At 49.8% G+C, this 27200-nt stretch overlaps 1 protein-coding gene across 1 annotated transcript; it reads right to left on the reverse strand.

Annotated features, from left to right (window-relative positions):
- Positions 1-366: 366 nt before the first annotated feature.
- LOC144119519 (uncharacterized) lies at positions 367-26871 on the reverse strand. The gene is made up of 16 exons (XM_077652108.1): positions 26844-26871; positions 26195-26391; positions 24954-25103; positions 23560-23955; positions 21563-21761; positions 18931-20060; positions 18177-18385; positions 17114-17286; positions 16489-16531; positions 9843-9965; positions 8710-8790; positions 8545-8628; positions 7072-7234; positions 6804-6971; positions 2380-2514; positions 367-552 (listed from the first exon to the last, which is right to left on the reverse strand). Exons 1-16 carry the CDS (start codon positions 26869-26871, stop codon positions 436-438), a joined length of 3396 nt encoding a protein of 1131 aa, XP_077508234.1. The 3' UTR covers positions 367-435.
- Positions 26872-27200: the final 329 nt, after the last annotated feature.

The following is a 27200-nucleotide window of genomic DNA, read 5'->3' on the forward strand; positions in this document are numbered from 1 at the left end:
CCGGAGGAAGGACTTGATTCGGAACTGGTCCCCTTCACTCGAACAAGTGCTCCTCAGTGTGCTGCGATGGTGCGGAGCTGGCAACCAGGTCGTCTGACAACTCTAACAGTTCTTGCAGTCTCGCCCAGCAGGCGTTTTCGCTCGTCAAACTTGGCATCACTAATACGCTCCACGGAAAGGTGACGTTAAGGGTCTTCTGACGATGAAGCATTCCTTAATAGGGTTCTTAAAAGCCCTCCCTAAGCACGATCGGCTACTGATAAAACAGGATGAAAACAATAACACTGATAACGCGATGCAAAAAAAAATGGCCAAATTATCTAAACTGATATCTAGCAATCATAAAAGGTGAAATGTTCGCGGTTATGCAGAAAATAAACGAACAAAAATGAATCGCGCTGGGCCTCGCTTGGCGCTCGGTGGCTGATTTCGCCGTCACGTGTCGGGGACGACGTATTGGTTGCCCCAGTCGTAGAGCGTCCTGCCGATGGCGTTGACGGTGACCAGAACCATGCCGACGAGAACCATCTTCAACACTATCCCAAGCATCACCTGCAGCGTGCAAAGGACCATGGGAATGAACTGTGCGAAATAAAGCGCTTTTTATGTAGGTGTTTGGAAGAAAATGGAAGTGTAGAAAAATGGCGTTCAAAGCAAATTGGATCCTAGTGCATTCTAGTCTTCAGTGTTCATGATATACGGCTACTGAGTGATAAAAAACTAATCCGTTAACTTTCTAGTCATTGGTACAACAGCGGATTGTAATAATTAAGTGCTGCAGAGAACATCAGACTGAGGTGTTTCCTTGCGAACCCTTTTTATGTTGTTTTTTCAGCAAGGAAGAAAGTCCGCACGATCTCAGAAATTCCATGTGACCAAGCGAACATGCGCGGAAATTTCTGAAGCCTCTCTTGCACCTGCCGAAATAAAGTGGTCGGCCTAACTTGTGACGCCGTGGTTACACAAAGGACACAGGGCTTTACATTTCAGCTAACCCTTCCAAAAACTTGTTTAGAAAGTCTACGGACTGTCCATAGACATCTGTCTATCAAGTCTATAGAGTAACCTTAGAGAACTGTCTGTAGCCAATACAAATCCCATAGACAATCTACAGATTTATGGCCATACACTTTTAGTAGACTTCTTTCTGTAGACTATGAGTAGTCAAAAAAAATATCTATAGCAAGGCAATAGAGTCTTTAAGAACTCTACAGACTGTCTATACACCATTTTCATAGAGAAGCAGGGACGTCGGTCGCCTGCCACGTTCTATACACTGACTAAGAAGGAAGGCAGTTGCGCCCTGCCCCAAGCGAGAAATTTTATGCAGGAAAAGCATTTAAAAAATGACAATTTTTCGACGAAGAAAGTTTAAGAATTGGAAAACATAAATGTAGCCATTTTTTGCATAAGAAAGCCCAAGGCATGCATTGCGTAAATAAGACCGCACGCCCCCTCCTACTCCCCTCACCCCCTATGCACCCACAGCCCCACTCAATAAACCCGGCCTAGGCTGTGAACGAAGTGCACGAAAAAAATTGACATCCAGCCGCGAAATTCTGTGTGCAACTTCTGCCGAAACATTCCCACCGAAGGCCCAAGAAGCCCGTGCATTCTTCTTCTTCTTCTTCTCCTCAAGTAATATGGCACATACTCACGTGGGGGGGATTGGCCAAGGTATAGAGTAGAATGTCAATGAAGCATTTGCGCGGGGAAGGAAACGTCAGAAGACTGAATCAAGATAAAAAAAATTGGGAAAATAAAATGAAATCAATAGGTATGAGTCATCCGGAATAGAATCAATCTAGCCTTTTTTGGACATGCGAAAGAATTTTGTATATAGCTAACAAGATAATCGATTAGTTTCATTTATGTAATCGTGAATGTAGCCGCATACACTGCTTAACGGGAATCCCTTGGCGCCCGCACCGAACGATAGAAGAACTGTAAGAGACAGAGGCAGTCCTAGTCTCGAAAGAGGAACCTCATTAAATCGAGGCTATCTACTTCTTCTTCGTCACCTATTTCTTCCAAGCCCATGGGGAATAACTTGCATCCTCCTACCTACGCGCACATGTGTGCCGTTCATACTATGCGTGCCCATGTATACGATGCACGCTTTCAAAGATATTGGTGCTCCTTATTAATGCTCAGGTCAACTTGGATGTCTTGACCAAGTTAGCTCCGCAGTGCGAACGTATTACCGAGTGAAAATCTTGAGAGCAAGCAACATGATTCATTTCGGCATTAAAAGAAATACATATATACATGGAAACTATACCAACTCGCGACTTAGCAATTTACTATAGCGGTGCGCAACAGAGAGAGAGAGAGAGATACACGTACGTGTGACCGGTAATGCAATAATGTTATACGTACGAGTCGGACGAAAGGCACTCGCCCGATCTCGTGCATCACCACCATGGGGACGGAGATGGGCATGATGACGTTGCTGGAGGCGCCCACCACCACGGGGATGGCGTAGTACATGGGGTACATGTTCTTGCTCTCCGCCTGCACAGGCGAGAGGACAGAATTACTTTGCAGTTTGCATAAACACCCTACTCCAGAGGGCGAGTGGCTTCAGATACAAAGGCCCGAAGGGCGAGAAGCGCCGTTATGAATAACAGCATGGACTGACTTTAAGAACGAGGTTCGTGCTGACGCCCGCAGTTCGTTAAGTGTTAGCTCCACTGCACAGAGCAACACTTAATTCACACAGTTTCTATTCGTGCGTAATTATCAATTCGTGTTTAATGGTGCCAGCGCTTTCAGTGCAAAAAACAACAACACTGAAACAAATAAAGAAGCCGCTCTGCAAGCTTCGTTTGTGAGTGAAGAGCTGTTTAATTAAGGTTGTTGTTCAGGAAGTTTAAGCCAACAGAGATATCAGGGGTATTTTGCATAGCTGGACAAGCTGCCATTGTCCATCCGCTGCCAAGAGGGGCCGGGTGTAGGGGCGCGCATCTGCCTCTGCGCATGCTCGATGGGCACTCGGCTGGTCCTGTGTACCTCAGCGTTATAGTATGTCTCCGTAATGCTAAAACTCTATATTACTTTCAAAACATTGAATGGGTCTTCTACGTATTACTAAAGCTGTATAGCATAATGACAAAACGGAAAACTTTTGAAATCCAAGATTCCTGATGCGCGGCACTATACAGTTTACAAGACGCATACAAAGAGCCCGTGTGCGTGAGTGTTTCAGCGCTGGATTTGTGTGCCTACATACTACGCCCTAAAACATCTGCTTCGCACGCTTACTTTCTACGTGAAAGGTGCGCTTTTGTGAGGGGAAAAAAAAGCAACGAGAGAATTTCCGCTCGACAGCAACAGCCGTGTACTGTTATACGATACAAATGTCGCCGTTAAAATCCCAGCTGCACGCGTTATGTTGCTTCCTATCTACCGCTGCCCGATTCCGCAACTTTGTGTTCATTCAACTATCACGAGTCATTGCCGTGCATGGTGAGATATATCCAGCTGGGAAGAGGTCTAAACCACTATACTGTGGGCGGCGGTAGAGTGTTGCCTAGTCTAGCAGCGCGGCTGAGAGGGGCGTATATTGTACGTTGAAATCGTGACAATGCTGGAAACGTTTGCAGCAACAGCCACGACGAAAAAGTAGAGCATAAGCTCGAAAGAAAGCAAAATGTGTCTTCGGCTCATCTTAAGAAAAGCGGAGTTTGAAAGTGGGGGAAAGAGCCATGTTTCGGACAGGCCACAGTCGCCGGGAAATACACGACCTCCTGTCAGAAAAGTACTTCTGCGAGTAGCTCACTTTCTTGGCTAAAACGCGCTTCTTTTTGAGCACCGAGGCCGTATTTTTAGGATTAGAGACAGTGAAAAAAAAAATGAAATAAAGTCCTGGCTACTTCTCGGTAAAAAGGCGTGCATCGTAAGAAAATAAAAAGAAATGGAATGTAAAATCAATATAAATTTGCGTTACCATTCTCGACTTAACACTCATCGCAGACTGAGCATTAAAGAAGACCCCCTACAGGTAAGCGCACTATTCCTAAAATGTTCCGCAGGTCTAAAGATTACGGCTTGACTTTTCTACGCTGTTGTCGCCCGGACCAGGAGCGGGACTGGACACAAACCGTATACTCCGATGCATTGGAGCGCCACATGCTGTCCGCAGGAGAGTGTGTGTTTAATATCCAGCATTTGCGAAGGCCATACGCACAGAGGAATGTGCTTAGCAATACAGTAGTTCTTAAAAATGACTGGAATGACTTTGGAAGTTCCATCAGCAATCACGCGGTGCTGCGGTTCCCTGGTTAAAGGGATATTTTATTTTATTTATTTATTTGTATCATTCTTTCAGACACGGACGGTCTAGGATGACAGAGCAAAAGGCAAATGCTCTCTGCCTGACGAGGGCCCTGTCACCCGTACAGTGCACTGAAATGTACAAAGGATTACAACATTATACAAGTGCTAATGCAATAACAAAAATAACATCCAACATAAAGTTTAGTTGGTTTTCAAAACATGTATGGTTAAAGCTTTGAGTTGGACAGTATGTACGTTTTGAAGGCATTTTGAACGTTTTGAGTGCTCTACATTGCTGTGATATGTCAAGAAGAGGTGGGTGTGTATTTATAAAGTTGGAGATTGAATGCGACAGTGTTTGTGTACCATAGCTTGTTCTTAAGGAGGGTAGTCTAAGGAAGTTCTTCCGAAAGTTATACCGTGTAGTACTGGGCTGAGTCAAGTTAGTTAACACTGAAGGATTTCGCATGATTTCGTTCCTAATATGAGTAGCAAGTTTCACCTCATATAACTGGTTTATTTTTAGGACGTTATGTTTCAGGAACACCGGGGCCGTGTGTTCCAGCCGCACAAGGTTTTCGATGCATCGCATAGCTCGTTTTTGAAGAAGTATCAATTTGTCAAGGTTACGACATGGTAGTAGAGCCGCAGATTAGTAAGCAGTAATTGAAATGTGAACAAGGGCGTAGTATAACCGGCGCTTAAGCGAGGCAGGAAGCAGGTACCTAATTTTGTACAGCATGCTAACAGATCTGCATGCACTAGCATGTATCTTGGATGCTTAAAGGGAAATATCAAACAGCAAGTCGGATAGACTATTCCATGGGAACACTACCGACGGTTTTTCTACGTGGAAGGGCGGCTGCGTTGCTGAGAAAACCGCGAACGAAGGTCCTGAAATCCCTCCAGATTCAAGGCTCGTGCGAAGAATGAAGTGCCGTGTGACGTCTCTGGAGCGCGCCCAATCAGAGGCGACACTCTCGAAGACCAGAAGCTCGATCAGACTGTCCGGTCACGCCGGCGACGTGCAAGTGCAGAACGCCTCTGGCCCCGCTATTTCAATGGGGGCTCTTCGCTGCATCTCGTGCGTCTGCGTCTCGTTGAAAGCTGCGTGCGTGTGAACGAAACTAGTACCTGAAGTTATCCTGACTGCAGGACAAACTGCTGCTCGCGCATGTATTCATCGGCGACGATAACGCGAGCGTGTGGCCTTACGTGGGTTGTGTGCCGAGATGAACTGTACACGTATGCTTCGTGGGATCCTCAAAAGCATGTGAGTAGCAGTCGCGCTCTATAGCGTATTTCATTCAACACCACATCTCAGTGAAAAAACTGCACCCGCATTTCTCACCAAACGGCGCACTGTGTTGTCGATCATTTCGCGCGTTTTTTGACTGCCTATACGCAGTACGTATGATGGTAGGCGACCTCTTTGACTGTCTCACCTGTGGCGTTGCGATTTCTACGTTCGTGAATTGCTTCCTGCAGGTAGTGAACGAAACGAATCGGGGTACGTTGGGCCCAGTTGCAGTCTGTTGCCTGCGGCTATAGCTGTCGGCAGGGGATGCAGGCATAATCTTTAACACACATCAGCTGGTTGAACGTTTTTCTCGCCAAAAACCCTGCCTTGCGTGCCGGCGCCTCACGTACTGCGTGCACGATGACCCGCGCTGGGAAACAATTTTCTTTAATGAGCGAAATGATAGGTGATTGTGCAACATGTGGTACATCCCGGACATTTTTGAGCACATCTAAAGGTATATTTGCCTTTCAGCTGCGAAGAAAACATTGAAGACAATGCGCTTGCATAGCGCTTCACACGCTGACGGCGTGCATGCATGCGCGTGTCTGAATGCGCGCGTACCAACAATAAGGAAACAACCACTGAGCAGTTTCGTAACGCCCGCAGCCTGCACGATGCAGCCGAATCGACGGATGGTGTGAGAACGAAACCGCTTCGCCGGCCGCGTACTATAGCAAGCAGCCACAGCATGAATGCCGTTGAGAGCCTGCGGTTCTGAACTTTCTGCGTACAGCGGCATGCAGCCTCAGTGCACATGTAACAAGCGAGGGGAAAGCGTCAGCGCTCGTGTTTGCGACTAACCTTTCTCTCCAGCGTCTGTTATGTGTTGTTTTAATTACGATACCCTTACCCAATGGGCCCTGGAACACCCTTGGACGTACGTCGATGGGAGTTTTAATATTCATTAGGTGATATAGAACTGTCGGATATGCTCGCTCAAATCGCTTCCTGAGAAAACAGGCATGATGCAACTTGGATGATTGTTCATGACGTCACGTACGCCGTGATTGTGGGCAACAGATAGTTTCGACGATGGGTATCGGGGCAGACTGTGATAAGCGGAAGGGATAGGCGTGCACTTTCACCTTAGCCCTGGTCCAACAATATGGCGAAAGCTGCGAAATCGGTACAAGCCATCCATACCTTGCGCGATCGCTTCCGGCGATAAAAAAAATGCCAATTTCAGTCTCGTACAGTTTCGTTGCAAGAGGGGCTGACTCACAATGTCCTGCACAATAGGCAACATGAGCAGGCTTAGCGTTTGGTTGTTGGTGGTCTCGGCCAGCACCGATGAGATGGTAGCCAAAATGGCCTGCACCTCGATGTGAGACCGCGCCGTCCAGAAGGTGGGCTTGAAGGACTTGAATAGCTGGGTCAGTAGGCCGTAATCCTGCGCGCACCGGCGCTAACTATATAGCATAGCTGCAGCGCCTGAGTGTCCCCTGGAGGACAAGGCTTGTTTCCAAAGCTGACACATGCGCATCGCTTACCTCGACCACCTTGCTGGCCACCTGGACGCTACCGATGATGAAGATGACGCCCCAGGGCACCCTGGACCAAGTGCTGCGCACTACAGGCCATGTCTTGGCGGCCAGCGAGCCGGATGCGCTGACCAGCAAGGCTGTCCAAGTAAGCAGGCTCAGCAGCGTCAGCCTGAATCGCACGCACACCTGGTAATTACGAATGCTGCACCGTCGCAATCAGAACGTTTGGCTCTTTCGCTTTCGCGGTCTTGAGGAAGGTAGGGATATGCCTACACTGACTGCAATGATGTTTTTTTTTTCTCCGAGCAAAGAAAATTGAAAATTGACTTTTGGGGAAAGGAAATGGCGCAGTATCTGTCTCACATCGGCGGACACCTGTACCGCGCCGTAAGGGAAGGGATAAAGGAGGGACTGATAGAAGAAAGGAAGGAAAAGGTGCCGTAGTGGAGGACCACCTGGGGATCTTTAACGTGCACTGACGTCGCATGCACAGCACACGGGCGCCTTTGCGTTTCGCCACCATCGAAACGCGGCTGCTGCGGTAAAGCTGTCGACAGTTTTCTGCCGCAAGCCGCAAATATTACTCAGGTAGGCCTGACCCTCAGCCTACTCGTGGGCCATCAAGGGAGGGTTCTGACAGTATGCCACCTTTAGTCCCGTGACCCAGCCGGACCTGAGAGAGGGACACTATAGGAGTGGAAAACACGGGGTTGTGTCTAAGGTAAAGTTCTCATTTCTTCGGTCCGGAGGAGCATAAAAATGAGGTTCAACATGAACAGTCCAAGGATGGTGGCTCGTGTTGTATTGCTGGTATTGCTAGTGGCCACACACCACCAAAAGGGCACACCAAAGCACATTGGCTTGGCAATGTGTTCCGCACAAGGCATATGTATACCTGCCACAGTTTCGTTCAGTGCAGCCATCAATCCACCGCAATTTTTGTTTACCTCAAGCACTGCCACCGGTGGCTTAAAGTCAGCGAGCTACAGGACAGAGGTGTCAAAACCTAAGGCGCATCGATGAACTGCGTTTGCATTATCAAAACACTCACAACTGGCCTTCATGAGATAAAGATGAGCTAAACTTATTCTTATTGCGAATATTTAGATACGGATGCGTATAGGCGAATACCGCGTTGCTCAGACATTTGAACCCCTCCTACATCGTTGAAAGCGTTCAGCGAAAAGAATCCATCCGGATTTGGCGGCAGTATTCTTAAGCGAGAAGACGAAGGCAGGACTCCGCGAGACAGCTGTCATGGCGCTGACCAGATTAAATTCACCTGCCTGTGCATTATGAGAAAGCTGAACCATCGAAACATGTTAAAATTTCCTGCTTCCCTTCGGCAACACAATAAGGATGCTCGCTCACTCGCTAGCTTCCCACACACTACGTAGAAACCATTCGCATGCCGGTATCGCCTCGCTACTCCTTCACCAAGGTGTGAACACGCAGCGTGCAAGGGCGTCACTCCCTTGCCTGATGTCGCTCCCTATGTACCCCGCTGGCACGCACATCACGAGCACCAGCACCGAGCAGTGTACGACCAGAGCGCCTGCGAGCCTGTGCGAGAGGGAGAGAAAAAGGTAGACTCTTAATTCCCCACCTTGATTCCTTGAAGTGCGCGGGTTCATGCACACTCACGATGGCGTTCCGAGCGATTTCAACTTGGTGAACGCTGTCTGCACGGCGGCTGAGTGTTCGGTGTTTGTGTCCTCTGGCTCACTGCGTGAGTGAGGAAGATGACAGACATTCCAGTAAGCTTTAATGATCACTAATGGACTCTTCTTCTTCTACTACTACTACTACTACTATTACTGCTACTAGTAGTAGTAGTAGTAGTACTACTATTACTACTACTACTAGTAGTGGTAGTAGTAGTAGTACCACAACTTACTACTATCGAAGCGCTTGGGGAGGATAGTGGGGAGTGCGAAACTGCGGTACACGCGTGCCTGCAGCGGTATTTTCGTGGCGAATGCTTTCACACTGCACAGGTTTCGTCTATTTGAATCTAGAAACTGGCTCTTATGTGCTACTGCATCTCGAACGCTGCCCGGGCGCTGTCTCGCAGCGTGGTTTCGTTTTCAAGCCTTCATCTCTATGCACTCGCCTTATTGCGGCATTGGAGCTGCGTCATCAGCAGCAAGAAAATTCACGGCATGCGTCAGCACGCTTGACGCCATCTGGAGAATCTCTGGTAGCTTCTTGAATTGCAGCTAGGTGGCGCTTTTCAGAAAGTGCGCTCAGAACGCCATCGGATACGACCGGAACTCGTGTATACAGCCTAAAGCAGCATTGAAATTTGTGTGCGGAATTTGAACCACCAAAGATAAATGCTCAAACCAGTCAAGCGTTGTTGACACGCCCGGCACCCGAAGGCATTACGCTAATGTTCGAAGTAATTAAACAATAATATATATTGACAATGCCGGTGCTTGTCTCCAGCTTTGCGAGGGAGAGTAAAGCGGATGGTTCCGCTCACGTTGTATATATACCTATATATACACGCGTTGTACAAGTCATATACATATATACCTCAAAAAGACTATCTCTTGTGGTTCTGGGTCACCTTTAAGATAGTGTTTTATACCTTTTGTGAAATAGCGTAATATGTACGAAGTCATCTGGCAGATCATTAGTCAAAATGGCTGAGTGAAAAGTTTTGCACTGAAGGGCCACATTGACCACACTCTTATCCGCTAATAAACTTCAAAGTAGGCACTGTGAAACGGGATACATGGGTTGCCTGTACACCCGCTCCTGACTGTACTCACTACGGGAGCACGTGCACCCAGGATAGGTAGCAGTAGCTGACGAGCAGCGCCGCCACGCCGCCCGGAAGCGTCAGCACGCACCAAGAAGAGGCCGTCATGTCCGGTTCTGGGGAGGGCACGTTTCTGCGCACCGCGAGGGACCGACACTTGCAGTAGGCGAACAGTCATACGCTCCACGTATATACAGGGCCTTGTAGAAATTTGCGCTTATGCCGTGTATTCCGTGCGTGGCCCAGGGCTTTCAGTAGTATTTAAAAACGAAATTTTCCTCGTAACAAGATGACCCCTTCGTGATTACGGGCTAGTTGGTAATTCATATTTGGAGAAAACAGCGAAAACTTAAGACATGGACTTAAATCATGGATTTTCTCAGTCCATGTCTTAAGTTCGCGCTGTTCTTTCCCTAACGGGATTGTACAGCCAGCAATGAATGACATCTAAAAACAAAAGGAGAATAGAATTCATTTGTTGGATTTAAAGTCATGCTGCGTAACACTGATCAGAGGACCGTGTGCTCAATTTTCGGCCAAGATGAGTGCGCTTGCGTGTGCATCAGTTCCATTTCCTTGACAACGTGCCGTGCGCGCTGCCTGACGTGCTCCATCAAGAATGATGTTCCTCCGCCTGATGTGATGGGGCTCTCTGGTTTCCTGGAGCCGTCTGCGGTCTGATGGAGGAGAGTATGCCGAATCCTCAACTCGGAGTGCTCCATGAAGACAGGTCAGGAACCCGCGTGACTGGCTGAGTCGTGACGGCGTACTTCGCAGTTGGCTGGGCTGATGAGAGACGCTACCAGGACCGTTGTCGGCTGGCAACACGCCTCACTGAATGCTACTGGAATATAATTCTATCGCCAACGCCATCTGAATAGCCTTATCCCAGAAGACTGGCTCAAGATAAAGAACTCTGCAGCACTCACAGAAGACCTTTCAGGAGCAGAGATAGCCTTATCACTAGACGTAGAGCACCTTTTCTCTCACGACTAACTGTCCCATGCGGTGAGAGAAGTTATTGAAGAGTCTAGTGCACTGGCCTTTCAAACTCTGTGCGGAATCAAAAGTGAAAGGTTTTCTTCGACCCTTGTAGAGTCCAGCCCTTGTCTTGTGTGGTTCTCCCTTGTGCGTACGTCTTTTTTTTTTGCTGTAAAAAATCCTCTTCAACAAAGACTTTTCGCGCCGAAGTCAACGCCGACGATTTGTCCGAGAAGGCTCCAAACTGGTCCCTCTTCCCACAAAGGAAACGTTTCCCTCACGGAGGATAAATTTTACGCGTGTTTTTGTCGATACTCGACACAGCGGTCTGTGCACAGTAATTTCAACTTGCCGCATCGAGTGGCTACGGAACTATTGCGCATTGTTACAAACCGATATACTGAGGGCAAAAAAGCCGGTGAGGTTCGTTTAAGGTTCGTTATATCCCTTGGTAAGAAAATTTGACTTCGTAAAATTGCGATACCGAATACATATGCGTTAAAGAACCGCAAGTGGTTTAAATCAATTCGGAACCCACCACTACGGCGTCGCTTATATGAAATGTGTCGCTTCGGAAAGTTTTGGAGCTTGCAAAAGAAGTAGTTGTTCCTTCGTTATACCAATTATTTCGTTATAAACCATTACAAAATGGTTACAATGGTTACAAAAATCAAGAAGTACAGTCAAACCTCGCTGTAACAGAACAGCGAGGTTTGACTGTACCTCTTGATTTTTCCTCCTGGTTAAGGCATGAGAGGAGTTTGACAAGCGAAGCGGGCCACGTATGAGGGTCGCGACTGTACACCGCCACGTGACACGTACACGCCGCCGACTGGCGTGAGCTTGTGGGTGTGGTTGCGTGCGGACTTCGTCCGTGTGGTTTCGGTTTGCAGCCTTAGGGGAGCCAGAATTCTTCGCTGCAGTCTCGTCGGGAATCCCGGAGCAGTAATGCGTTCGTATTCCCACCCCCGTAAGCAGTCCTAAGTGTCTGCCGAATTTTGAGTTGTGTCGGGTACGCCAGAAAGCCCCATGTAGAGCGGTATAGAGGGTAGCCAGTTCCCCGGACCATGTACATGTCGATGGGCATTGCGTTGGCCATAACTTGTTATATATATAACAACATGGCTATGCAGCAAGGGAGAGGAGGGGCTCATTATGACATACACGAAGGTACCCAAGAGTCACCGAAACCAAGGAGCATAGATTCCCCCCCCCCCCTATGCTCCTTGATTTCGGTGACTGTTACCTATGATATGGCTTTGTGTTTGTAGTCTCCTCCAAGTGGTGGCTTGGTTCTTGTGAATGTTTTGTGTGGTGGAGGGTAGATGAGGTTTCCATGCGCTAGGAGTTTCCGTAGCCGTGAAGTGAGGCTGTCTCTGATACCGTATATTCGCTTGTTCGGATAGTGTACCCCCGAACCAGTGTGGCCAGCGTGCTTCGGCCAAGTGGTTTAGTAGGATGTTGGTTGCTTTGTTTGACACTTTCATTAAGTTTTTAAACGCGTTTTGCGAACTGGTAATTATTATGTCGCTTTTGTTCCTTCTATTTGCTTTTATGGTGGCGAGTGCTAAGGCCATTTCTTCTGCTGTGTATAGGTCCAGAATTTTTACCGATATGTTGGTCAATTCTTCTACCTTGTTGTTTGTTACGGTGATGGCTGCTGTTTCCAGTTTTCTACACTGACGCGTCCACATATAGGACGTTGTTTGAAAAATGAAAATTTTGTTTTTGAGGAAAGGAAAGGACGTTGTTTTCTCTGGTAAAAAAAAAATGGAATTTGATTTTGAGAAAAGGAAAAGACGCGATAATTGTCACTTATCGATGGACACCGCAACCGCGCCGTGAGGGAAAGGATGGAGGAGGCAGTGAAAGAAGGAAGAGAAAGAGGTGTCGTATGGAGAGCTCCGAAATAATTTCGACCACCATGCAGGGGTTCTTTAATGTGCACTGACATCACAGCACATGGGCGCCTTTTGCGCTTCGCTTCCCGTCATCGAGATGCTGCCGCCGCGGCCGGGATGAGAGCGTATCTCATGCGAAACGCATGCACACGAGCCGGCACCGTGCACATGGATCGGGGCCTCTTCGAAATTGCCGTTAAGATGCCGATCGAGTCTTCATCGAGCCGTCGTCACGTCGCCGAGCGGAACCGTGCGCCAACAAACTGACACGCCTCTAGAGACGCCATATGCCTTCGTGTTGGGCTACGTGTTTGTATGTTTGCACTGCTTGTCTCTCTATTCCTGAATGTCTGTGTGTGCTTGAATCTTGCCCATTCCTCCACGCGTCACGCTTCCAAGGGAACTTGATCCTCGCAATACTGCTCACGGTTCCCCAATCCTGAATAGAATGCCAGTTTTTACCTCGGAAACCATGTGCTCAAATATGAGCGAACTTCTTTGCTGAAACACCGGGCGTGCAGCGGCCCTGGGTGTTTCCACATACTTGGCGAGCGTCGTGAGCGCGGTGGCGGCCGGTCCGGTCCAGTAGCTGCACAGGCTGCCCAGCACCGTCATCAGCGACGGCCCCATCAGGAACGCGTTGTGAATGTCCGCGCGGCGCCTGCACAGGCACACATTAGGAACGGAAGGCGCATGCACTTGACTGTACCGCGGGACGCTGTGAACAAAGCGAAATTGGCCTGTGTCGATAGACTACCGCGTTCTAACGACAAAGACTCCATAGGAAAACGGATCTTTTGTAAGTTAGAAAAGATTTTTTTTTTAATATGCACAGGCGTCGCCATCACTGGCCGATTTCGAAAGTAAGAACTGCGTGCGTCCACAAATTAAACACGAATCTCGGAGGCTAGGCTAAACTGCCATTCACATCAAAACGGTGATTATGTAGTCCCTTTCGGCGCAGACATCACAAGTTTGAATCGTGTGACGTTAAGTTTTTAATAATAATAATTGGTTTTGGGGGAAAGGAAATGGCGCAGTATCTGTCTCATATATCGTTGGACACCTGAACCGCGCCGTATGGGAAGGGATAAGGGAGGGAGTGAAAGAAGAAAGGAAGGAGGAGGTGCCGTAGTGGAGGGCTCCGGAATAATTTCGACCACCTGGGGATCTTTAACGTGCACTGACATCGCACAGCACACGGGCGCCTTAGCGTTTTTCCTCCATAAAAACGCAGCCGCCGCGGTCGGGTTCGAACCCGGGAACTCCGGCTCAGTAGTCAAGCGCCCTAACCACTGAGCCACCGCGGCGGGTAACGGAAAGTTTTTAAATTCAATTTCCTCGGCAATAAATCCGTCTTTTGTTGCCGGCCAAACATCTGCATACCCAAAAAGAGCCCTTACTCGATTTTTCTGAGAATTGAAGGTAGGATGGAGTTGACCTGAGTGTCCCTTTGACACGTTAACTGCGACAACGATTTGTGACGGAGTTTCAGGGCGGTAGTTAACAAAAAATGACGTGGTTTTATTGTGCATTCCATCACATTAAAAAAGCTCATGGCATCACACGCAGTTAGCATCAACGCCATTATGTGAGCTAATTGCGCACGCCCCCGATTCAGCCTTTAGGGTTGCGACAGACCTATCTGGCGTCAGGCGATTGGTTTGCAATAGGAATAAATTGTTATTCAGCACTTACCTCTGTCTTTTGGCCCTCGTCTTTGTCTTTTAGTATACAGTCATTTCTTAGCTTATGTTAAATCTTTTTTAAAAAGTCTACGCTGGTCATCTAAAGGCATGGACCGCCAACAACAATGGGCTTGAACTATATTGGAAATTACCACAGCCATATGCGGCCAAAGAAAAGTTTAGAACTTTTGCCTATGTTCCGGTTAGCACCTGCCTCAACTCGCCAGATACAAAGGAAACGTGGAGGTTTCGTGCGCAGCTTCTGATGAGTTTCTCTCCGTCAGGTTAAATGTGTCCACCAGCTGCACCACCTGGATGCACTCATACCCCATCGCGAAATATTGCCATGCATGACGCAAAGCTTTAGACGTCACGTGTTGTAGTAGCGCAGAGCTAAGTTGCTTGCATTTAAATAGGAGGTCTCCGTAGTTGAGGTGCCTATCGACTTGGACTCCGGGGCATTGTTGCCTGTGATCTGGCCGTTGAGTAAATGCCCAGGCGGCCGACTTCCGGTTTCGCTTCCAAAAAACAGGCGCACCTTCAAGAAAGGTTGAAGAGAACGTTCTGAAGTGGTAGCGGTGTGTGAATATTAAGATTTTCATATAATGAATCGAATATTCATCTTCCTATTCGATTCGCCGAATGAGTCAAATGCATAGTGATCAGTGTTCAGAAATATTAGAAACGAGAAACGAATCGAATATGTTCTCAAGTTTTCGAATAATTTTCGAACAGGCACGAATTGCGATTAAATCAGATTTTCTTGGATGACTGTTACGAAAACAGGGCCCACTCGAACGCCGTACAGCATGCTGCCACAATTGGTTTGCGCGGAATAGAGGGCTCAGCGCCACGACGTGGTCCATTCAAGCCACAGCGTTCGTAATGCTCATGTATGGCCTTCAAGACTGGGGCGCGGCAGGACTCAGGAGGGCTTAGGAAACCCTCAGCTGATGCCCTGCCTCGAAGGTCATGGCTCATACGTAGCTCTCGCCCCTCTCATCTAATAAGATGTGGCGCTGGTTAAATCGTTGTCGTCGTCAGTAGCGAAAGAATTTTCCTATACGTACAACATCACGACCATGTAGCTAAAATACTGACTGCGTTGCATAACCTCCAGTGGATATCAGTGTTGCGCATTTTGAAATCTATATAACTACATAAGGTGTAACACTGCACCACAGAGTCGGCGTTAACACTTCGCTGTTTCGTTCGATTTATCGTTTTGTACGAATCATTATTCGCAAAAGGAATTATAATCGTGTTCGATTCGGTTCTCTCACTGCTCAATTCGTATTCGGTTCGGTGTAAAGCTACACTATTCGTATTCGAATGGGATTTTAAAACGTGCTTTTCGCACACCCGAGTCGAGTGGGCGTTCGTGGACAGCACTCGCACGAGCATTCACGAGACCGCTTAAGCGCCGAAGTATACAGCGATTTCAGTCGAAATCTTGGAATAAAACAGCGCATGCAGACGTTAGCGGCCACGTACAACTCGTCTCGCTTCATACCCCTCTTCAGTGCAGCGGCAGCAGATAAGGCGTTAGACCGGCGCTCAAAGCTGAGCCCAGCCCTCAGTCCCCCACGCAAAAGAAGGGCAATGTTTGTATGGAATTACGAACTAAACGCTTTCAATGTTTTCCCTGTAAACAGAACTGTCCGGTGTTATATGAGATTAGCGCAGACACCCCTGAGCGTTTATTTTTATTTTTGGTTCCGTGACATAGACATGCTTTGACATAACGCTTAACATCACTTCATCCTCACCCCTCACACTTTTTGGTGCGAAAGCACTACACCAGACGCACCAACCCGGAGCAAGGATCTTGTATTGCGTGAAGCTCGGAGTAACTCGGGCAAGCTCGCGTTAGTTCGAAGGAGCGTCGCGTGAGCTGCCTCCGAGTGGAGACAGGACGATGAAGAGGGACAAACGCGGTTGCGTGCACATTCAGATGCCACCAAGAAGAGGCGAAGAATAAACACATGCTTTCGCACGTCTGCTCGGTTTAACTACGTTAAAACCCTACCACTTTTTATCTTTCAATTTAGGCTGAAGCTGTTTAAAGGCAACTGGTAGCACTTACCTCGTTTGTCGTTTCCTTTTCAAGAACTCCTCGTTTATGGCGGCTGTAAAGAAAAAAATAAGCTATGCAAACACGCCATAAATGTACACACAGCACGGTTGTTAGCTGCGGCTGCCACAGTCAAAACAAACTATACAAGGCGCGCTCAGCCACCGCGCATCGCTCCATTATGCGGTGCGCAGTCATTTTTTCATTGGCATCTGTTCTGTATCAAAGAAGACTGCAGGTTGGCTCATAGTGAATAACCCATGTAAGTTATGCATGCATGCTTCCGGTATTACATTGGTGTGCATCCTGATTGCATCTATGCAATCTCAAACTCCCCCTCCCCCCCCCCCCTTGTTTCCGCTTGATCAGTCACTGTCACTGATCAATTGTTTGACTTATCCCCAGTGACTGACTGACTGACTGACTGCAGGATTCACTAAGTGAATTTCACAGAACCGACTGAGTGACTGAACTAAGCTGGAACTGCACCGTGCTGGCTGACACTGACTGAGAACGACTGACCCGTGAAGGTTCGACTGAGTATGCAGTGGAGTGAAACTCCAACCTTTCACGTCTCAAAATTTGTTCAAGTGTCCGCGCAGCACAGTCTGGCAGACAGACCGTACGAGCGGCTCACCCTGGGCGGCCGAGGGCCGAGCGCCGCGCGACTCTTCCCGCCACGTCTTGCGCAGGGAGATGGTTTTGGCGGGCCCCGGCCGGTGGTCGGGCGCCGCCAGCACGGACACTGCGCTCTGGTTCGACGCGCTCGTGTCCGACAGTATGCGAGGCTTGGTCACCACGTCGCCCGGCCTGCAACGCGCGTCCAACGCATTACAGCACACGGCCTAGGGGGAGCTGAAGCGCATAGCACTGAATTGCCACAAAACGGACACCCCGCATGTTGAGGGCAGGACCGAAGACTGCCAAAAATTCGCTTTTTTTTTAGTCACTTGGAGACAAGCACTGAAAGGACCAATTTGCCGTGTAAGGACAGGATCAATATGTTTCACTGAAAAGATTAATGTACTTCACAAGTGGCGCAACCGAATGCAGCGAACTTCGTATACTTCTGTTAGATGAACTGCTGCCAGAATTGCGTCCTTCCATCGGATGCCATCCTTTGTGTTTTCTTTTTTTTTATCTCTGCTGCTGTACTAACGCCGCACGATTATAGCTGCACACAGTACATGCAGGCACACAGAAATACAGACAAATACTTGGTTATGTTGGCGATAGCATGCGACACACACGCGGATCACTATACTATGGCAACAATACTACTACTGGTTATGTGGTTGGAGGAGGCAGGTGCCGCCACTGATCAGCCGCAGTTTTCGTTGTCATAGTAGTATAGTAGCTGAATACGTGTCGTTAAAGGAAACTTATGGAGTTTCTATAAAAATGGAACAGTGCCGCGTTGACTGTGGTCCAGTGAGAATGCGTCATGTATGGTCAAGTTGCGCGTGTTTCTCTCGTGTATGTGGTTCGTCTAACATTTTGCGTACAGCGATCATCTGTATTATGGTCATGCGACCAAGGTCTGTGAGCGTGAATGGGGGGAGCTTCCCTGCTGAAAATCGTTCTTGCCGCTTCGCCTCAGCACAGGCTGAAAATTACGGCAGTATTTTTTTATATATAAAGTGCTGCTCTGCATCTGTACCAGGCTCTTCAGATTGGGGAATAGGTGACTGCCCACTCACACGTATGCGGCGTACTTGTCGGCGCCGAAGTCGACGACCGAGGTTCTCCTCCGAGTCAAGGACCCCCGGCCGGGGGCAGGCCCGAAGCGAGGCATGGTGCCCGGCTGCCTCAGTATCGAGGCTCGGCGTTGCATCTGCGAGGGCGCTGGTGCCTCCGCAGGCGTCAGCGACTGCTCGTCAGGAGAGCCGTCCGTCCGGGCATTTGGAGCCTGCTCAAAAGCACGCGCGGCGCCACCTAGTTTATCCAAAATGACCAAGGCGAAAGAAAGCGCCACAGTCTATGTGGGGTTTATGAACGCTTCAACAACCGAGAGAACGACGCGAAGCGTAAGCTCCTTAATTGCCTTGCCATGCATGGTGTCCAGGAAAAAGCTCAAGCCAACGCCAACAAGCATGCAGCTTGAAGCACACCGATGTCTTGCGCGCAGTGTTGACACTCTGAGCTACCACGCCATGTTTTCCTGTACGCTTTGTTATACGCCGTTTGTTGCGTTTGACGTACTGAAATGTGGGTATAGCGCACAGGCTAAGGACAAGAACAGGAAATAAGACACCATCAGCGCTTGTGGCGCCTCATTTCCTTTTCTTGTATTCATCTGTCGCGCTACTTACATTTCAGTATGCACTATACGACCAACTTGCGCAACTTTCCGTTCTCGTAATTTCCACTTTGGCTCGTCCCGCAAATGGACACCCGAAATCACTGCTAATCCAATTCACAAGTAACGCTTTGATATATGAGAGATTATCTTACCTCGTTAGCAGCCCTCCGGATCACAGGGTTATCTTTAACGACAAGCGCGCGCTTCTCCGCGGCGCCGGTTGTCTTCTCGGCAAGCGCCTTGGTCTGCTGGTCTCCAGGAGTCGGTCCAGTCGGGGATGCGACCGCGGACGGATCGGACGCCGCCTCTAGCGGAGTCTCGCTTGAAGGACTCTTCACGCTGCTCGTAGAGCCGATAACTGTGGGGTTCGCGACGCCAGCGCCGTCTTGTGGCGAGGTCTTCGAGATTCCCAGCACGTCAGTGTCGTGCTTGCAAGGCCCTACAAAGGCACTGGAAGCGCCGGGCGCTTTGGGGTCGTCGGCGGCTTCCACGGTCTGCGGGCCACCTGCGACCTCGGCGACACGTTTCGCGACGCCCGACTTGTGATGGGCCTCCTTCTTATGGCCCTTGTGGCCCTTGAATCCTTTCTTACCGTGCCGGCGCGACTCGAATGCCTCGCTGTGGTCCTGCGGCCGTCCGCTGCCTCCTGGCGCAACCAGCGCAGACGCTTCGGGATCGGGGTTCACAATCCCCCCGGGACTCGGCGCTGCTTCGGGACTAAGCTGCGCTTCGCCGTTCGGAGCCGTCTCGGGTGTCATGGGACTTATCATTCCAGCTTCTGGGCTTTGACACTCGTCGGCCTGCGTAGGCGCTCCAGTTTTGTCGTGATTGACGACGTTGTGGCGACCGCCTACCTTTTTGGACTTTCTTCTGCTCACTAAGTGCGAGCCAGGCTCCTTTCCGGCGCCTTTGGCGTCATCTTTGCCGCCGTGCTTCGAGTGCCCGCCGTGGTGACCGCCCTTCTTGCCGCCATGTTTTGTGACCGCAACATTTTCGTTTGCACCATCGTCGTCACTGGCGACGGCGCGCTTGTCGTCCGTGTTTGCGCGATGCTTGTGAGCACCACCGGCGGCATGATGCTTGTCATTTGCTTCGCCGTTATGCTCGTTGCTCTTCCCGGGATTAGGTTCGGCACCGGCCCCGTTGGGGGGATTGTCGTCGGCCGCGGGTTGGTGGCCTTCCTCGGCAGCGGCCGGCGGCGCTTTGGTTTCGGCTTGAACACACGACGTGTCATTAACATGACTGGTAGGCTGTGCAGAGAGCCCGTTTTCTTTTGGCGCCGCTGGAAAACAAGAGAAATCAACGTATTTGCACAAATAGAGATCTTTAGCATACCGTTACCGTACACCACCAGCCGCAAGCCGCACACGCGCGGATGGTCCCGGCGAGTCATGTGCCGGCCAGCTGAGGGCGCACCTGGTCACACGGGGTCATCTGCGCATGCGCTGAAGGCGACTGGCAGTAGCGGTTTAATGTAACGCTATGCTAATACTCTCAAGTGAAAAGGTTACTTGACAATGGCGAGTTGTGAAGGCTGCCAGTCGATTTTTGTCAAGTAGGATTACGACCGCCATCGTGCCGTAAGTCTCCTCAGCAAATGAGTGGTGTTGAGGGAAATTACGCTGAGACAAATATCGTTTTCGTTTATATCAAGGTTCTTGGTTCACCAGGAAATACAATCTTGCACGTGTCGACGGACTCACGCTCTGTGCATATCGGATTTGAAGGTGCATATATAGTCTCCTAGAGAAGCCTTATGATGGAGTTTTCTACACAGGGGCTAATCAACACCATGAACTATTTCCCGCTGTTATATTCCAAACACCCCCGGATTTTAAGCACCAACAGAAAAAAAGTCTGCACTGAAGGAGACCAACGTTTACATGGCCGGTGTTTCTACAGCATGCGTATCAAGCGCGCACGAACGTGCTGCTTTCTGTGGCACCGGGAAAATTATTGCGAGTAACTTCCGGTACCAGATAAAGAAATCGCGAAATTTTGTACACTCGGATAAACAATGAACAAGCACTTGTCTCTTGTTGATATATTTACCGTATAAATTTCCTCGCTTTCTTTGTTTAGCTAGTATGGATACCAACGGGTCCCCAATAAATGCTTTTAAAGGAGCACTTCTGATTGACGATTAATGGTGCGCTTTTTAGCGACTAGTTTACAGGCGCTGCGTGCCATACAGTGGCGGTTTTACCCTTGCCACGCGGTGACAGAGGTGCCGTGTACTGCCCGCTGCGGTCTCTTTCTAGCTAAATGATATCCTGTGAATTCTGCACGCCGCTTGCATCCCGGAAAACGACCAGATTGCAAAAAGTCATCAAACCATCTTTGTGGGCTTTTACGTGCCAATAAATTTTGCAGAGATGAGGGACGACGTAAGGTAGAGCTTGGGGACCATTAACTTCTTTACGAGCAGATCCCAGCACAAGGACGTTTCTAATGCGACAGCATGTAAGGCTCATCGGGGGGGATATGTCGTGAGTCATTTAATTCACCACCGGCTGGAGGAACATCACTTCCGGTAAAGGTGACATCACTTTCCTCCAACCGATGGGCGAACTTTATGTCATTCCCAGTAAATGCATGAACAGCTACTATCTTATTGCCAACACACAATGTAATTATGTGTCCTTGGGTTTTTGCAGTTCGCCGCCGTTAGAATGCTGCTGCCGCTGTCATGACCGAACCCGCGACCTCGTGCCGAACACCGTAACCGCTGAGCCACCGCGGCGGATAGAGTGACAAGCATGGAAGAGAAAAACTTGGTCGTACCGGGCGCTTCGTTAGCGCTCGCGACTGTCTTCACGCGCGCGGATCCGTCCGTACCAGAAGCCGCTGCCGCGCCCGGTTGATCAGCGCCGGACGGCTCGCCCCGAGGTGCTCCATCTGGGCTGCTCTCGGGTTGCTGCGGCGGCTGCTGCTTCTTTTTCTCCTGCTGCTTCTGCTGCTTGATCTGTACTGCTAGCGAAACCTGCGCGATGCATCGTTGCAGCGAAGCTTGGCGACAAAAGCCGCATTTGTATAGTAATGTGTTTATTACGAAGCAGAGGAAGCAGGCAGAATACTGTGGAAATGATAGGGGTATTGTTAAAGGAACACCGAAGATAACTAATTTGCTCAGGATTAACTGGTGGGCTAGTTGGTTACACATACCGGCGCTTTGTGGTGTGTTTTATATGTCGCTCTAAGTCTCCTTCTTGTGCGCCGGGAATCATTTTAACGAAGATAACTGCACCTAACTTTTGTTCTTATTCAAAATTAATCAGCTGTCTCTTTCTGGCTGTGTTCATGTTCGCTAAGAAGCAAAAAAAAAACGCATTTATTGCTGAGAAAATTAGATTTGACAACTTTTGCGCCACTCGACTCAAAAACTTGTGGCGCAAAGATCGAAAAAGGAATCCGTGATCACCGACTGGAAGTGAATGCAGGTGTTCTCTAGGCGGAAAATCTTCAAGCGCCCACCAATCATTAAAAAGATGACGTTTCGGCCCCGGCTTACGGGGTCCTTGTTACGGCCTACGAGGCCCCGTAAGCCGGGGCCGAAACGTCATATTTTTAACGATTGGTCGGCGCTTGAAGATTTTCCGCCATGAACATACCCGACCAGACGGGTTTCCGTCGAACCCTGGATTTCAGGTGTTCTCTAGCCTCAGGGATCCACGCGTAAAAAAAAATTGTGTGCGATCAATGCGACTGATGCGGCAGAGTATGCGTTAGCATTGCTATTCCCTCTAACGGAGCAGCCGCTTCCGGGTTGAGACCGTGCGAGCGGGTGGCTTGATCCAGTCCGCCAATCGCCGTGTGACACACCGTACAGCCGCTCCACTCTTTCTCATCCTCTCTTCCGTCTTTGCTCTCCTACTCCCTCCTCTTCCCTGAAAGTAAAGGGGGACTTTTTTCTCTCCACTTCGCCACCCACCCTCTCTTCATCTCCCCTCTTTCACTTCCCTTTCCTCTGAAAGTGCAGGGGGATCTCCATCCCTCCACTCTGACACATGCCAACGTTAGCTTCAGGCGGACGAAGCGAAAGTTCTAATGATAACGCATTAGAAAAGTGTCTTGACGCACCGCAGTTTAATGAAGAAAGCTACCAGTGGCGGCGCAGCCTATATTTAGTTTCTTGACCTTTTTTGGCCTCTGAAAGCTATGTTTCCAAAGAGAACAGTCGCATTGAAAAAACGCTCTAATCTGAGTACGAGTCAATTTCAATTTCTCCTAAGTATTGGGTTAGGGACCAAACGCGAAATGCCACACCGTGCCATGGCAAGGTATGGCATATGGCGTAGTGTTATGTGGTGCGGTGTAACGCGATGTGGTGTGGTGTTGTATGGTGTGGTGTGATGTGGTGTGGTATGGTACGTTATGGTATGGCATGTGGGGTTTCACATCACAGAGCTGCGCGAGGTCGCAGTGGAGGATCCCGGGCCAATTTCAACCATCTGGGGATCTTTAACGGGCACTGACACTGCACAGCACACGGAGTGCGGGGCTGCTGCGGAGAGGACAGACTGGGGCTGGCGCAGCTACTGGTAGACGGGCAGGCAAACGCGGCGCGCTTCAATCGCTTCCGCTATTCCATTTTTTTTTTCACGGGCTTTAGCGCAGTGCACTAGGTGTACTATTTTGGATCTGTCTACGATTGAAAGTGATCGAGCAAACAAGTTTATTTGCAAGTGCGACGTTGGTGAACCGACCTTAAATGAACTCGACAGCAGACAGATTCATAGGGAGCGAATGGGGCCCCAAATGTGTTTCTCGCGCTCTCTCACCTGATCGGCAGAGGACCTCTTGGGGAGGCTGTGAGCGTACACGGCAAGCTTCTCGAACAGGTTATCGACGTCCCGCTTGCCCGGCGTAGCGACGTTGGACACCGAGGCGGAGTTGCGCCGGCTGCACTGCGAGTCGGAGGTCAGCTGCTGGTCCATGTCCTCCTTGTAAATGATGGAGAACACCCGGTCCACCACGTACAGCAGCGGCACGCACAGCACCACCGTCGAGATGATCATGGCCGCGAAGAAGGTGGCGCAGCACAGCGACAGGAAGACGCCGCTACGCCGCAGCCCGTAGCGGCTGCAGACCGTGTATGCGACTCTCTTCACCAGGTCGCTCAGCGAGTCCACCAGAACGACGAGGTAGAGCAGTATGACCAGCAGCAGCGCGTCCAGCTGCGATCATCGTCGGGGTCATTAAGAAAGTTCACTCGAAGCAAGCTCGGCAGCATTCGCCTCTGCGCCTCGGCCAAATTAGGAGGCTGTCACTGAGCATCACTGAAATGCTTTTAGCTCGCATTCTCGTCAATCCGAGTCGAGCATCGTCCCGAAACGCCGGCATTGTTGACGACGAAACCAACGCCGGATAACACAAAAGCTCCGCCAGTGATGTGTTCATATGCAAGAAAAAGCTTTCAGCCCTTTTACCAGCTGAGGGCGCAGCGCTGCGGAGAGAAGAAAATGTCCCGACGTCTTACATCATTCGGTCAACGGTAGAAGCAGTGCTTTAACTGGTATTCCTAACATGGAATGCGCCTCTCGGTAAGCACCAAGTACCGCGTGTACTGTGCGGTGCCAGTGCACGAGAAAGTACACCAGGTGATCGAAATTATCCGGAGCCCTTCCCTACAACGTACCCGCAGGCCGAGCCGCTTTGAGACGTTAAACCCCACAAAACGAAACACTGCATTGATAACAGATGACAATAGTTATGGTTGACGTCCCAAAGCGACTCAGGCTATGAGGGACACCGTAGGGGAGGGTTGATGTTCTTTGCAATGACCTCACACAGAACACGGGCTTCTAGCATTTCGCCTCCACCGAAATGCGACCACCGCATCCGGTATAGAACCCGCGGCTTTCGGGTGAGCAGCCGACCGCTATAACCAGTTAGCCAACGCGGTGGCTTAATAATATTTAGAGGACGATGGTAATGAAAAGACTGACGCACCATACCAGCGCACCGGGTGCTGCTGACCATATATACCGGTGCCAAGTACCGGAGAATTACCAGACCAGCGTAGTCTTCACCGCAGTAACAAATCCTCTATTGGTGCAGCGCAAAATAAAGCCAATATATCACTCAGCCACAGAGTTACAGTTCGTGGAGTCGTCACCATTCTAGTGACGGGACTACTTATCGCCAGTCAGAGAAGCGACTGCGGTGTACTTACGGTGAGGTACTGTGCGGCGAGCTCCTCGGCAGACATGAGGTTCATCATGGGTAGGTTCACCACGTGCAGGACGGCGATGATCGGCTTGGGCGCCGCGTTGAGCGCCCACATGATCAGCACCAGCAGCAGGCAGTACAGGCACGAAGTGAACTGCAGGGTCATACGGCGCGTCGAAATTTTGGCCAACAATGCGCCGAAATAAAGTCGTTTAAGTGACGCTTGATCAAGAGCATTCCGAAGCCTGATCTAGTGAAGGACGAGATATTAAAGGGGCTGTGAAGACACCTGCCGAGGAGAGCACATCAACTCGCTCAATCACTGCGTTGTTTTGTCATGAACATCTCAGCCAAATAACACACACACACACACACACACACACACACACACACACACACACACACACACACACACACACACACACGCACACGCACACGCACACGCACACACACACACACACGCACACGCGCACACACACACACACACACACACAGAGAGAGAGAGAGAGAGAGAGAGAGAGAGAGAGAGAGAGAGAGAGAGAGAGAGAGAGAGAGAGAGAGAGAGAGAGAGAAGAGAACCCACAATCATGCACGAAAGTTGGCGAGCCCTTCCCGCGCCTTTTTCATGCTCGCGTCATCCCCCATCGCACCGCTCCAGGGTATAGCAGTTCAGAGATGGCTATTAAATTCTTTCAGACGTTGCGCAGCTACCATGGCCATGGCCAATAAGCGGCGTAGCTCCGGCGGGCCAGGAAGCTCCGCCCCCGGCGGTGGGCCGGTGGAGGAGCGGCGACCTCTCAGCGTGCAAAAAGTGACGAGGAGAAAGGCGCGAAGACGCTGAAATTCAGATTTTCAGCTTCTATAAAGCGCATCAAAAAATTCTTGCTGGAGGATTTTCGTCAGGCGCCGTCCCTTAACATCTTCAGAGCCTTTTAAAGGTAGATATCTTTGTCTTCTCTCTCTCTACAAGCGCTTCAGTATGTCAGTAATCAGTTCCAGTTGACACTATCACCTCTTAGACGAGATTGCCGCACAAAAACTCCTGGGATTTTTTTTTATTGCGACTACATGCCTTCTGTCAAAGTTTTGTCGAATTGTAGTTGCCCAGGCAACATTTATTCATGAGATCGTACTAAGCAGCGTTCCCTTTCATATTGTTCGTAACTGTACATACCCGAATACATTAGGGAAGCTGACTTAGGCATGAGTGCTGTGCTCGCGTCGCGACGAATAATATATGCGTACCACGCTTCTGTAGTACAGCATTGGCGACAGGTAAAGGGGAATGAGCAGGCCCATGTGCGACAGGCTTTGGAACCGGTCGTTCTCGACGGGCGTCCAGTTGCGAAGCGAATACAGAGAACCCCTGCGAGTCCTCAGTGGCGGCGCAGGCGGCCCCGACGCTACCGGTAGTTCCGGGAGCCACGAGGCGAGGGGAGCGTCTGCAAGCAAACATGCCATGCACGGATGAGACGGCGGCCATCGTGTTGGTGTCACGGTGCCCTCCTCCTCATCGTGAGGCTCGCAGTTATCAGCACAGAAATGTCGGCGAAGAAATCCCGCGTTCGTTCACCGCAGCGCAATGAAGAGCTTTTCATTGTAGCCAGGAGGCGGTGTAAATGTAAGCAAGTCCTCTAATCAGGACTCTGTCCCTGTGAATAACAGCTGGTAGCGCTTAACAGCACGCGAAATCAAGGTTGACTGTGAGGCGGAAGTATTGTTGTCTTCGCCCACGTCAACGAAAATGCCTTCCGAAACTACTCGAAACGGCTCGGTCCATTGGGGCGCTGCACTTGTTCGCGACGCTTCTTTTGATCAACATACCCGTCTGCCACCTGCGCTCAGATGTCAGCAACAGCTTGCGGTCGGAAAGCTTACAAGTTCAAGTACTTACTGCCTGCGGGTTCTGGGTTAGGATCCATTTCTCTCCGAGGCGAACCTTTGGCTGGATTACGGCGAATACTCGTGCGACCACGTGCACGAGGAAGAGCGCGCGAATGGCTTTGCTTCTGCTCGTGCTGCTCGTTTTTGTCGTCTGTCGGAAATGTGGCCTACTTCGTCTTGGTTTGTGGTGAGAAAACACGCTGCTTGAACAACGCAAGAAGACTACGCACAAGAGATGTCAGACATGCTTTTCGGGAAGAGCTAACATACAGCAAGCCACTCCATACGGCTTGCCCCTTACTATCATGACTGAATTTAAACCGCGTTTTGCTTACAGGTACAATTGCTCACCTTGAATAAGGACACC

This window comes from Amblyomma americanum, chromosome 2, assembly GCF_052857255.1.
Source record: "Amblyomma americanum isolate KBUSLIRL-KWMA chromosome 2, ASM5285725v1, whole genome shotgun sequence".
Lineage (NCBI taxonomy): Eukaryota > Metazoa > Arthropoda > Arachnida > Ixodida > Ixodidae > Amblyomma > Amblyomma americanum.

Coding starts and splice junctions, on each gene's coding strand:
- LOC144119519 (XM_077652108.1), bottom strand. CDS start 26,871: ATGGATCCTAACCCAGAACCCGCAGGCA. Junction 16,532..17,113: donor TCGGCCCTCGGCCGCCCAGG/GTGAGCCGCTCG, acceptor TTTTCTTTACAG/CCGCCATAAACGAGGAGTTC. Junction 6,972..7,071: donor TGGCCAGCAAGGTGGTCGAG/GTAAGCGATGCG, acceptor CGGTGCGCGCAG/GATTACGGCCTACTGACCCA.